This window comes from Solanum dulcamara, chromosome 9, assembly GCF_947179165.1.
Source record: "Solanum dulcamara chromosome 9, daSolDulc1.2, whole genome shotgun sequence".
Taxonomy (NCBI): Eukaryota; Viridiplantae; Streptophyta; class Magnoliopsida; order Solanales; family Solanaceae; genus Solanum; species Solanum dulcamara.
In genome coordinates this window covers 68,951,736-68,964,590 of record NC_077245.1, presented here as the reverse complement: position 1 = coordinate 68,964,590, position 12,855 = coordinate 68,951,736, and the positions used below count along the sequence as shown (strand labels likewise).

General features: G+C 32.7%; 1 protein-coding gene across 1 annotated transcript; it reads right to left on the bottom strand.

The window, feature by feature from the left end:
• Positions 1–4,473: 4,473 nt before the first annotated feature.
• On the bottom strand, positions 4,474–10,946 carry LOC129902830 (ACT domain-containing protein ACR9-like). The gene is made up of 6 exons (XM_055978251.1): positions 10,591–10,946; positions 9,691–9,909; positions 9,502–9,607; positions 5,816–6,164; positions 5,155–5,439; positions 4,474–4,915 (listed from the first exon to the last, which is right to left on the bottom strand). Exons 1-6 carry the CDS (start codon positions 10,742–10,744, stop codon positions 4,769–4,771), a joined length of 1,260 nt encoding a protein of 419 aa, XP_055834226.1. The 5' UTR covers positions 10,745–10,946; the 3' UTR covers positions 4,474–4,768.
• Between the last annotated feature and the right edge of the window lie 1,909 nt (positions 10,947–12,855).

The following is a 12,855-nucleotide window of genomic DNA, read 5'->3' as shown; positions in this document are numbered from 1 at the left end:
AATGTACTAGCATAAGAAGTTTGAATTTTATCATTTTCATAATTAAAATCGAATTATATTTAATCTTTTGCTACAATCAAGAAGATGTTTGTTCAACTTCACTTTTGATTGTGAACATTTAATTTATAACTTATAAGAACCAATAATTTTAATCTTCCGTATATGAGTTACTCCAGCAAAAAAAATTGTCTACTATGCATATATTAACACAATGATCTATTTAAATAAAGACTTTATTATAATAAATAAAATAAAATAAATTATCTTTACAAGGGATGAAATAAAATAATATTACTCAACTACATGATTAATAGTATATCCCAATAAATTCAATAATTAAAAGTTCTGTAATGTCAGTCGTCTAACTATTTTTTCTTTTAAATGAAGTGTTTTTTTTTTCTTTTGAATGATTTATTTTTTTTATTTTTGTACATGGTGAATAACCTAATCAAATCAAACCGAAATCGATAAAAATCAAACCGATAAATGTATATTATATTTAGTTTAATTTGATTTTAATAATTTAAAAATTGATTAAATTAGTTTAATTTTAATTTTGATCAATAAATAATTTTTTGTTATATAGTTTGGTGGGAATCCCACATCGGTGGATGAGAGCCAATTTTGTGCCTATTTAAGGTCAAGCCACTTAGTTAAAATAATTGAGCAAGCATTTATGTATATATATATATATATATATATATATATATATATATATATATATATATATTTAATTATATATCCAAAATGACTTGGGGCTTGGGTGTGTGCCGGATCAGATCTTTTATTTAATTAAAAATTTTATTTCGTAATTTATTTTTTATCAATTTGTTTATTTAATATTTAAATTTTAATTAAACAGAAAGGTTGCGTCTATTTAGAAAAGGAACGACTCTTCTGAAATGTCTCCTTAACAGACTCTATAAATACAATGAATTCTCTGTTGTAGCGTTATTCGATTGCATATATTGTTTAGACTTTGTTGTATTCTGTTAGAGCGTTGCTTGTAATCCCTCAAAGTAATACAGACAATGACTCTTGAAAGATAGTGATCTTTCACGCCTTAAAGCTTTAAAATTTCTCTATAATTTTTCTAACATTTTTTCATTCTATTTTTTACTTGTTTAGTATGTCAAAACAATAAAATATTTACTTTTATTTATTATATTTATTTTTACATGTTATGTTTTACTTCTCGAAATTTAAATTGCATAGATATTGACTAATTTTTTATGACGTATTTTTTTATCATATTAATTTGGAAAGGGTGACACCTTATATTATTCATATAATTTTTAAACATTTAAATTTTGAACTTAAATTTTAAATTAATCTAATTCAATTTAATTTTAAAGATTAAACAAATTGACTCAAGTGAGGCAAAACGTAATAAGAAATGAACAGAGAGAGCAATTCCTAATTTATTTTTATTATTAACTATAATTATTTTGTGCATTTTTCAAAATAATAAATTTATTATATTCAAAAATAATATAGTAAAATTATTATTTTATTTATTATCTTTTAAATATGTGTCAAATTCATACTACACAAATAAAAATGAACAGAGTATTCCGCTTTTATAATTAATTAATGTTCGGCAACGAAAATCATCTAGGAAACATGCTTCTATAAATTACTACATTGGAAGAAAAAAAAAATTGCTACTAAGATTACTTATTATTATTATTATTATCATCAATTTAACTTGATGAAAAATGCAGTTCTTAGATTACTTAAAAGTAAGAGTCAACAATATTTTTAACATATTAAATATAATTTAATATTTTTTTAGACCCCAATTTTTGACATTAAATTTTAGGTTTAAAATATTTCTTCTTTCTATCTAGTGGATATTATTTACCCTTGATGTCAATTTTCGTTTGAGAATACAATATTTGATTATGCAAACAATCTTTAATCTATTCTAGATCTAGATTCAACTCTGCTTTATTATCCTTTAACAATATTGATATATTCTTAGAAATCCATCCGACACAATCCCCAACAAATAAATTTGAACGCATAAAGTTATTTATGGGTTAAATTTAATATACACATGAATCAATAAATTAATATCATTTAGTTAATTAAAGTTTTATATATACCATTTTATGATTTCATTTAAAATGAGAGATAAGTTTAATCATAAATTGACAATTGAACCTCCATTTTTTTTAGTTTTGATGACTATCATGGTATTCATAGTAAGGTGGAATACTTTGAATGCGTTGATCACTTATTTCGAATAAATAAATTTGAATGCGTGAAGTTATTAATTACAAGTTGAATATGATATTCACGTAAATCAACAAATTAATATCACTTATTTAATTGAAGTCTCACATATATCATTTTATGATTTGATTTAAAATGAGAGATATGTTTAAATGTAAAATGATAATTGGATCTCCACCTTTCTGCGTTTTGATGACTGTTTTGGTATTCATAATAAGGTGGAATACTTTGAATGCGTTGATAACTTATTTCGAATAAATTAATTCGAACGCATGAAATTATTTACGGATTAAGTCTAATATTCATATAAATATATAAATTAGTATCACTTATTTAATTAAAATCTCTCTCGTATATACCATTTTATGATTTCATTTAAAACGAGTGATATGTTTAACCATAAAATGGCAATTGAACCTCTGCCTTTCGGAGTTTTGATGACTATTATGGTATTCATAGCAAGGTGGAATACTTTGAATGTGTTGATCACTTATTCCGAATAAATAAATTCGAACGCATGGAGTTATTTACAGGTTAAGTCTAATATTCAAGTAAATCAATAAATTAGTACCACTTATTTAATTAATGTTTCGCATATACTATTTTATGATTTCATTTAAAATAAGAGATATGTTTAACCATAAAATAAAAATTAAACTTCCGCCTTTCTGAATTTTGCTGTCTATTATAATATTCATAGCAAGATGGAATACTATAAATGCGTTGATCACTTATTCCGAACATATAAATTTGAATGCATGGAGTTATTTACGGGTTAAGTAAGATATTCATGTGAATCAATAAATTAATATCACTTATTTAATTGAAGACTCACATATACCATTTTATAATTTCATTTAAAATGAGAGATATGTACGTTTAACCGTAAATTGGCAATTGAACCTCTGCCTTTATGAGTTTTGATGACCGTTATGCTATTCATAGCAAGGTGGAATACTTTGAATGCGCTGATTACTTGTTCCGAATATGTAAATTCGAACACATGGAGTTATTTGCTGATTAAGTCTAATATTCACGTATACCAATAAATTAGTATCACTTATTTAATTAAAGTCCCACATATATCATTTTATGATTTCATTTAAAATGAGAGATATGTTTAACCATAAAATGGCAATTGAACCTCTGTCTTTTTGAGTTTTGACTACTGTTAGGGTATTCATAGCAAGGTGGAATAATTTGAATGTGATGATCACTTATTCCGAACAAATAAATTCGAACACGTGAAATTATGTATTGATTAAATCTAATATTCACATGAACCAATAAATTAGTATCACTTATTTAATTAAAGTCTCACATATAAATCATTTTATGATTTTTATTTAAAACGAGGCTTATGTTTACCCATAAAATGGAAATTGAACCTCAGCCTTTCTGAATTTTGATAACTGTTATTTATAAAAGACAGCAAATCAGTATTATCTCAGAGAAACATCGAAACCACTTTGTTTTGATGTAGCTGCAACCAGCAAGAAGCAGAACCTTCTCTAAAGGAGCTCAACAAAACTACTAGATAGATCAAACTTCGAAGAAACTTTTCACATATATTTTCTGTGAGTTATTCTCCATCATTATATACAAAAGGAAAAACAAAAACTGACCTCTGCTGAAATAATCTTTCCAATACCAAGCTAAAGAGCCCTAACTTCTTCTTTTTTTTTTAAACGGTAAAGTTGTATTCCTTAGCATCAAGGATATGCTGGAGACCACCAAAAAGTTGTTTGGAACAGCCTAAATTATTTACAAAGAACCTAAGAAATCTACTAACTGTTCAGTTTCTTCAATGCAAAGTTCTTTACACTAAAAATGAAATGTAGCAATATATAGCTTCCTTTAACTTTCTGGATGCTGTTAACTTTGTTTTTGAAACATCTTCCATTCCTTTACCTCCAAATTGTCCACCAAATACATGATGGTATCAGTCTCCACCATTTCTTCTGAATCTTACTGCCCCCTCTCCTAATCCAACAGCCTAGAAGGTCTGGTGTATGCTCAGACATAGTCCATTTGATCTCTGTTAGGCATATAGCACTAAAGTGCCCTACTTTTCACTCTACTACAAGAGAAAACTATGTTATTCTAACAGAAGACACTCACCAATAGAAGAGCGGGCAAAGAAGAAGTGAAAAGGGGAGTCTATGGTTGCAGATAGAGAGAGAGAAGCCATGATAGATGCACCAACACTTCATAACAAGGTAGCAACTCATGATGTGGAAGATGTAGCAGAACTTTCAAGAAACACGGCACAACTATATTTCGCAAATGTCGACACAAAATGAAGTATGTGAAAGAAAACAGAAGAGAGTGAATTTCTTTATATACAGACAACCTCAACTGAATGCGGCACCAGTTAACGACTGCACTATACAAAGGGATCATCGATGCTTGACCGCATTATTTTATATATAAAATACCTAAAAAGGTGACACAAGAAAGATGAGGGACAAGCTCATCACTTCTGAAAACTTGTTTCAGAGGGAGACCAGAAGAGAGTCAATGTTTGAGCTCACCAACCCATCAATGTTCTTCTGACTTCGTCTACAATCTGATTTCTACCAACCATAGATGACATGTCAAATCTACAATCTTCATCTAAAAGGAATCTGTAAAACTCCCACTCACGATCACTTGTACAATGCCTTCCGATTTCAGCCTGCAAAAAGATATCAAAGGTGATCCACCATGAGAAAAGGAATAAGGTGATATAGTGAACCATCTGGAGATATGAAGTTAAAAACATGGGCATGTGCACCAGGTCTAAATGGTGAGGTTAGTTACTTAAAAGAGATAATGCCTCCATTCAATTTTCTTTAGAACTTTGGCCTTTAAGTAAAGTTGAAATATGAAAGCAATTCATCACTTGAAAATGTTCCTTCACATGTAGATACTTACCGAGAAGATGCAGATCCCAAGAGTCTTCAATGCCAGTGTAACGTCATAGAAAACACGTGGTCTACCCTTTCCAGATAGCTCCACAGGATTAGCAACCAAAAGTTCAGTATCTGGTCCACGATTTGTGATAATAACACGTAGAGGATGAAGCATTTCCACCTTCAAGCGAGAACAAAGAGCATCTTGTTTATCTGGATCCACAATCTTTTTCCCATCCTTCTGCTGAATAAAAAGGTCTAATTCCCTCTGACCCTTATTAACTGGTGAAAATCGACCATAAGCAATCTAAACACAAGAAAGATCAACTATCAGATTAACCAGCATGCTACTCTAAATCATTATTTCGGACATAACCCAACAAAAAGTAGAAATATAAACTGGGATGTAGAGAAACTATTGTTTTATAATGTTGTACAAAGATGGGCTCAATTGGAGCGACAATGAGTATTCATTTAGTCGACTCAAACTTGCTTGGGTTTGAGGCATATAGCTATTTTTATTGTTGTAATAGTGAATAATGCAATTATTGAATTCAATTTCATTGAAGTTGGCAGGCCCAATTCAAGTCAACATGGCACTAATAGGATACACTTGCAATATAACAACAAAAATGATAGGGGAACGATACGAAGTATATAATTGATAAATGTAAAGTCAGTACCTGAATATTGCAATCTTTCAATGTGCGCATAATGTCATAAAGAAAACCCTTGTGATCAACACAACCGATCTGAACCAGTGTATGCCCTGGGCTCAGGGAATTGTCTATTGTCACACTAGCCTTCTTCAACTGTGTCATATCTGGGCTAAGAGCTTGTGAGCGAAATACATTATCTGATAGTCCACACCTAAACAATTCCTCAGAAACAGATGGAGAAAGAGAAGAGATACATTGAAGGTTGTCATACTGTGGCCCTGCTAACTGAAGCTCACAACTACATGATTGGCCCAGAACAGCATGCAACTGCTTGTACGTTTCATTTTGCCTCTCTTTTGTGTGTAAGAGCTCACTGAACATGTAATAAGGTAGATTTTAACATTAATGAAGAGACATCACCATCCATATATAGATATAAGATCTTTAACTCATACAGTACAAAAGCAGAAGTTTTGTGTTGAAAGATCAAAATTTACAAAAACCAGAACTATATCACAGACTTTGACTGCTTAATATATTAAGAATATTTCATTTTCCATCATTAACATATTTGCAAGAAATCAGGAGGAATGCAATTATAAGATTTATGCAGAAAAAGGTAAACATAAACATCATCTGCAGATTATATAATTGTTAGTCCAATATAAAATGTTTAGAAGGTACCACCCTCCTTAGAGCCAAATACTGTCAGAGAGCCAACCCCATCAGAAAAAAATTCCATTCTGGCCAGTCGCTTGTATGGAAACACATGATGCACAACAAACACATTGCTGAACCTCACATTCAATGGAGGCTTCACTCGGGTTCGTGTTATTTTTGGTGGGATGATTGGCTAGGTATCGGCCCCTTAACCAACTATAGGCAGGAATTGGGAAACGCAAGCAATGCGAGGGTGGCTGATTTTCTTATAAATGGGCAATGGAACGTCGATATGCTAAATCAGTTGGCACCAGCGCAACTCGTCCCTCTCATTACTTCTTCCACAATTCAGATGCAAGGAAACACACCCGATCAGGCCATTTGGAAGCCTAATACCAATGGGAACTTCACATGTTCCTCGGCATGGCAGGTTGTCAGGGAACACCGGACCAAGACATTTTCCGACTATTACACTTGGCACAAAAACATCCCCTTTAAATGCTCTTTTTTGTTGTGGAGGGCTTTTAGAGGCAAGCTGCCAACGGAGGAAAAGCTAACTGCATTCGGCTATGATTCCACTACATGTTGTTGCTGCCACATTCCAGGTCCGGATACCATAGAGCACATTTTCAGCACTGGCCAATTCGCTAGGAATATTTGGCGCTACTTCTCAGATTCCCTAGGCATAAGGCATGAAGCCACACCCCTCAAACCTCTTGTTATGAGTTGGTGGCTTCGCAAGTACCGCACAGAAGCTCACAAACTTATCCTCCACTCCACCCCAATATTTATATATTGGAATTTGTGGAAGAATAGGTGCGCGAGCAAATACGGGGGGAAGAGTTCTAGTTTGGCGAGAGTGAAATTTGCAATTTTCAAGGACATCTCAAATCTCCTTAGAGTCGCGTACCCCTATATCCATTGGCCCTCGAACTGGATCCACACCATCTCTTGTATAGATAAGTGTACTCATGAGATGAAGATCACCCAAGTCTCGTGGATTAAGCCACAACTAGGTTTCGTCAAGCTGAACACTGACGGCAGTGCGTTGGGTAATCCGGAGGCAACTGGGGGGGGGGGTGGAATCTTAAGAGATCACATGGGTAAACTCATCTTCGCCTACGCCATACCGTTAGGGGAGGGAACCAACAATCAAGCCGAACTAGAGGCGGCAGTTTATGGGCTTAAATGGTGCATTCAAAAGGGCTTTCAGCACGTTATCCTAGAAGTTGACTCGGAGTTGCTCACTAAATGGATCAATCATCAAACGAAACCTCTGTGGAGCCTTCACCAGGTAACTCATGACCTTGCTGTTATTTCCAAATTATTTGCTTTCTTTTCTTGCAGGCATGTATACAAGGAGGCAAACTTCACTGCGGATGCTCTCTCCAAGCACAGTCACATTCTTACCACTCCAGGCCACTACACCACCCTCCAGCAGCTACCTCCTGGTACTCGAGGATACTACATGCTAGATAGAGTCGGTCTGCCCAGCTTCAGACGGAGGAAGACCAAACGGATTAAAAAGCCTCCATGATCTACTATTTCATTTTGTACCCTTGGATTGAGCACCCAATTACAGTGTTCTCCCCTATTTATGCTTTCCTAGTTTCTTTGTGTCGAGAGGAGTCCTCTCCTTTAGGTGCATAGTTTTAAGGTTTTCTTTTCGTGTGCATATATCGGGGATGAGTTGGCTGACCTTAGTAGGATGGCCGGCTTATGAACCACCATAGGATTGGAGGTTAGGTCTATGCCCCCTCCGTGTATTTCTTTCTGTTTTATGTATAATACAGCTTGGGGGTAAGCGGCTTAACCCCTGGCCGCGCACGAGAGGTGGAAGCCTCGTGTAGGGTCTATTCCCTTAACAAAAAAAAAAAAAAAGAAGGTACCACCCAAATTTAAAGGAAAGTTTTACAAAGTGGTGGTTACACCTTTCTTATTGTATGGGGTGGAGTGTGGTCCAGTCAAGAACTCATATGTTCAGAAGATGCATGTCGAGGAGATGAGGATGTTGAGATGGATGTGTGGACATACTAGGATCGACAAGATTAGGAATGAGGTTATCCGAGAGAAGGTAGGAGTGACCTCTGTGGCGGAAAAGACGAGGAAAGTGAGGCTGAGATGGTTTAGACATGTGCAAAAGAGGTGCGTTGACGCCCCAGTGAGGAGGTGCGAGAGGCTGGTTGTAGGGGGTACCCGGAGGAGTAGAGGTAGGCCAATGAAATATTGGGGAGAGGTAATTAGACAGGATTTGGCGCTGCTTTATATTACCGAGGACATGAATCTAGATAGGAAGGAGTGGAGGTCGTGTATTAGGGTAGAAGGTTATTAGGGATGAAATGTTTTCTTGTCTTATGTTGTGTATTGTGTTTCGATTATCACACTACTTTGTTCTTGTTATTGTTTCTTGCTTGTAGACTTTACCCATTGCCTTTTTTATTAACAACTAAGCTTTCTTCATTGTTTCTTCTTCTTCTTTTACTTGGGTTTGATACTTGAGCTAAGGGTCTTTCATTGTTGTTGTTGTAGTCCAATATAAAATGTATGAAAAAGTCTTTGCGTATCAGAAATGGATGTCATCCGTCTTCTGAACAGATATACTAAACATGCTTTTTAACATTCTTGCGTCTTCTGGACAAGGATATACCAAACATGCTTTTTAACATTCTTGAAAATTTGACACAAATAAAGCAACATCATTGGAGAAAATATAAGAATACCTAGTTTTTTCAAATCGATCATATAAATTAGAGAGAGTCTAAAAAGAAGAGCATCTTATAAGCCCCAATATATTGAGGCAGAAAGACACAAGTAAGTTAACAAAAACAGTGTTGTTGCCTGTTGCTCTTAAAAAGGTGTTAATAGTTACTTAATTTACTTTTAGAATTTTTGTTTACTTAAACCAGGTTCCAGGTTCTCTTTTTCCTTCAGACCCCATTGTCCCCATCCACCCTGCATTTTAACCCAACTTCTGTATTTGCCTGTTCAAGATATCACAACAACTCTACAACTCAATATTCTCTGGCAAAATGCAGAAGAGAAATCCTTACGAGTTATCTGTTATAAAGAAAATGTCCAGGACACGATCATCTGGAGTTGTTGTCACCTTTACCCTTTGGATGGCAAGCTCAAGATCGCAGAGAACTTGGGTAACATCTATTGAAATCATGCACAATAACATCATAAGAGAAACAAACACTAGTCAATAAGTAGAACCATTACAAGTAATTTGTTCTTACCATGCAATAATCCTCTTCGGTCGCGGCTACAAAACATCAGCAAATATACAGGAGAAGAAGCTGAGCGTGGGGATGGTTCATTCAAATAGAACGAAACGGAGCATGATGGGCATACTGACAGAAGGCGCTCCTTCAAATTCACCCACCTTACAATAGATGAACTAGAGTGAGGAACCACCCATAATACCACATAGCACCATATCCCATCCGTTGAAACATCTGATTCACAGAAAACCTCGAACACTTAGTTAAAGCTGACGAGAAAATGCATATATGCAAGGAACCCAACCGTTATCAGATTGCAATAGCTTTAACAAAGAACAGAAAAGGTTGACAGCTGAAAAACGCACAGTTTTGATACTTATTGACAGTGCACGAAAGAAAGAAAAAAGCACAATTCCATAGCGTAGCTTCACATATTATGTGCATAATGTATAATCAATTATCTATCAATCAACTGTGTCTTAATCCCGAACTAATTCAGTATGTGCAGTATAACAGGATAAGAAAAATATTACTTTTAAGCTACAACAACAACATGCCCAGTGTAGTCCCACTAAGTGAGGTCAGGGGAATTAAGATTGTATGCAAACCTTGCCCCTATCTCACAGACACATAGAGGTTGTTTTCGATAGACACTCGGAAATAATTTCTGTTCATTAAAATATTGCATTCAAACCATAAATAGTTGAAAAGCTTCCCCTTAACATGAAAACCGAAATTGATTGTTAGGGCCATTAGAAAATGGAAACTTTGAATACTCAGGTAAGAAGCGATACATATCCAACATTCAAAACCCTAATCCGACGAACCAAAGACTAAACAAACAAATAAAATTAAAAAGTGAATATGCAGAAAACGAGAAGCTGAATATAACAAATTATGAGATATAAGAAATACCTCCTTTGATAATGTAGAGACCGAAATCGAGAATAATATGGCAAATATCACATCCGAGACCCGTTTTATCAGGACAATTCACCGTAATTACATGAGGTTCACCGGACCTGTTCCCTTTCTGGATCATTACGGCGTCATCCATCGGCAATCCCATACCGGAATTCTAACAACACAAAGTAAACAGCCGCCCGCAGCGCAAGTTTTGGAATTTTCCGGCAGCAATTCTAGAACGTCCGGTGATATAGATGGTCTGAAAATTTCCCGGCGAAGCCGGTATTATGTTGTTCCGACATATAAAATGAAAGTCCGATATATTGAAGGAAGGGGAATGATCCACGTTAATTGTTATTGTGAGATTATATTTTATATGTATTATCCTAAAAATTGACGAGTCCATTTGCTAATATAGTATTATTATTTTTTTTCCTTTCAATTTACTTGCACTTTTGATTTTTGTAATTTAATTTGACTGATTTTTAATTTAAATTAAATTAAAGTAATTTATATTTTAAAATTTAAATTTAAAATTATATAAATACAAGTTATAATTCTTCTCAGCATAAAATACATTTAAAAATGGGGAATTTCATGTGTTGTTGACTTTAAAATTATAAATTTATGATAGATCTTAGTTCGGGATTAAAAGGGTGTTTGGATTATTTTTTTTTAAGAAAATAGATTATAATTTAAAAGCTAAAAGTCATTTTGATACTTTTTTAGCGTAAAAGTAAGTGTTTAAAAATATTTTTTTTATCTTTTCTAAATATCATTAAAAAAAATTAAAAGCCAAAACTACTTAAAATAAACCAATTCAAAGCCCCTTTTAAGACAAGTGGATTGATGGATTGATTGTACATTGTGCTCATAATATGTGAAGTTAAGATATGGAATTGTCTTTTTAAAATTAAAATTATATAGAAAGTATTTTTTTTATAAACGACCAAAAATATATCACATAAAGAAAGTTGAGAGAGTAATAAGAAATGTTTTTTTTTTCTTCGAGATTTAGTTAAATTATTTCTCATAATATAAGAATATAAGAATTTTGTGTTGATCTTTTTCCGCTATTTAATTGTGTGTATACATTTAAAGTGATCAGACGTTAATTTTTAAGAAAGTTATAGTCTTATATATACTTTATTTTAATCTCTCCCTAAAAAATTTTATTTTTATTTTTTTCAAAGAAATTTGAGCTCCACTTTTTAGATAGGAAGGTCATTATTGATATTTTTAAAAATTTCTCCCTAATTTTTTTTATCTTTTATATTTTCTTGATGGCTCGAACTCATACTCTTATGAAAAGGGGGTTCAAGATAAATATTTAAATATTTTTATATTTGCCCTTTTTTTTTATTGAAGTTTCGCATTTTTCCAAACCTTTTTGAGTAATGACTATATTTACTTTTAAAATTAATTTGGAATAAATAAAAAAACAACAGTAGAAAATATAGTTTAGATTATATCCTTGATTATTTTTCTTAATAGGTCTGCATTGCCTTACTTACAAATTCACTTAATCTATAATGTGGAGTATTTAACAAGTGCTCTTAATAAAAAAAAGTTTGTATTTAAGTTTTATAAACAAAATTATTTTTAACAAAAAATATTTGATTTCTAAAATAATTTTTTAATATAAATTCAAATTAATCAAACATAAAAAAATATATAAAATATCAAATAAAAAAAAATTGGGGAAGAGTATCTTTATGGGTGGCAATGTTATGGATATGGTCCATCTAATTATTTGATACAACTTCATCTTATCTTATGCTTTTAGATAAGTGTAGAAAATATAATCCTGTTGATAGGTGGGTTCTACTTAACTAAAAAGTTAACCAGCAAAACATATATAGTACTTTTAAAAAAAAAAAAAATTTGGGTAAGATCCATCGAAGTGGGTAGTCTTAACCGGATGTGTCTCAAAACATATATATAGTACTTACCCCTTGGATGGTTGATACCCGTTGTATTGTATTTTAGTTTAAATATAATATTTATTTTGATTATTTTTTAAATTATATTATATTGTATTGTTTAAATTTATTGTTAGATAAAGATGAAAAGAGTCATTTTATGTAACGATCGATTTGGTGTGATCACGTCGTTACCTTAATATTTTTTTCTCATTTTGTTTTTATTTATTATTTAATAATTATATTTCATCTTTTACCCCACCTTTTCCGAGTAGCTCTACCCCATACCCTATTTTTCTTGTAAGTTTATCATTCAAATCATGGAGGTATGATATTATGTAACGACGGAGAA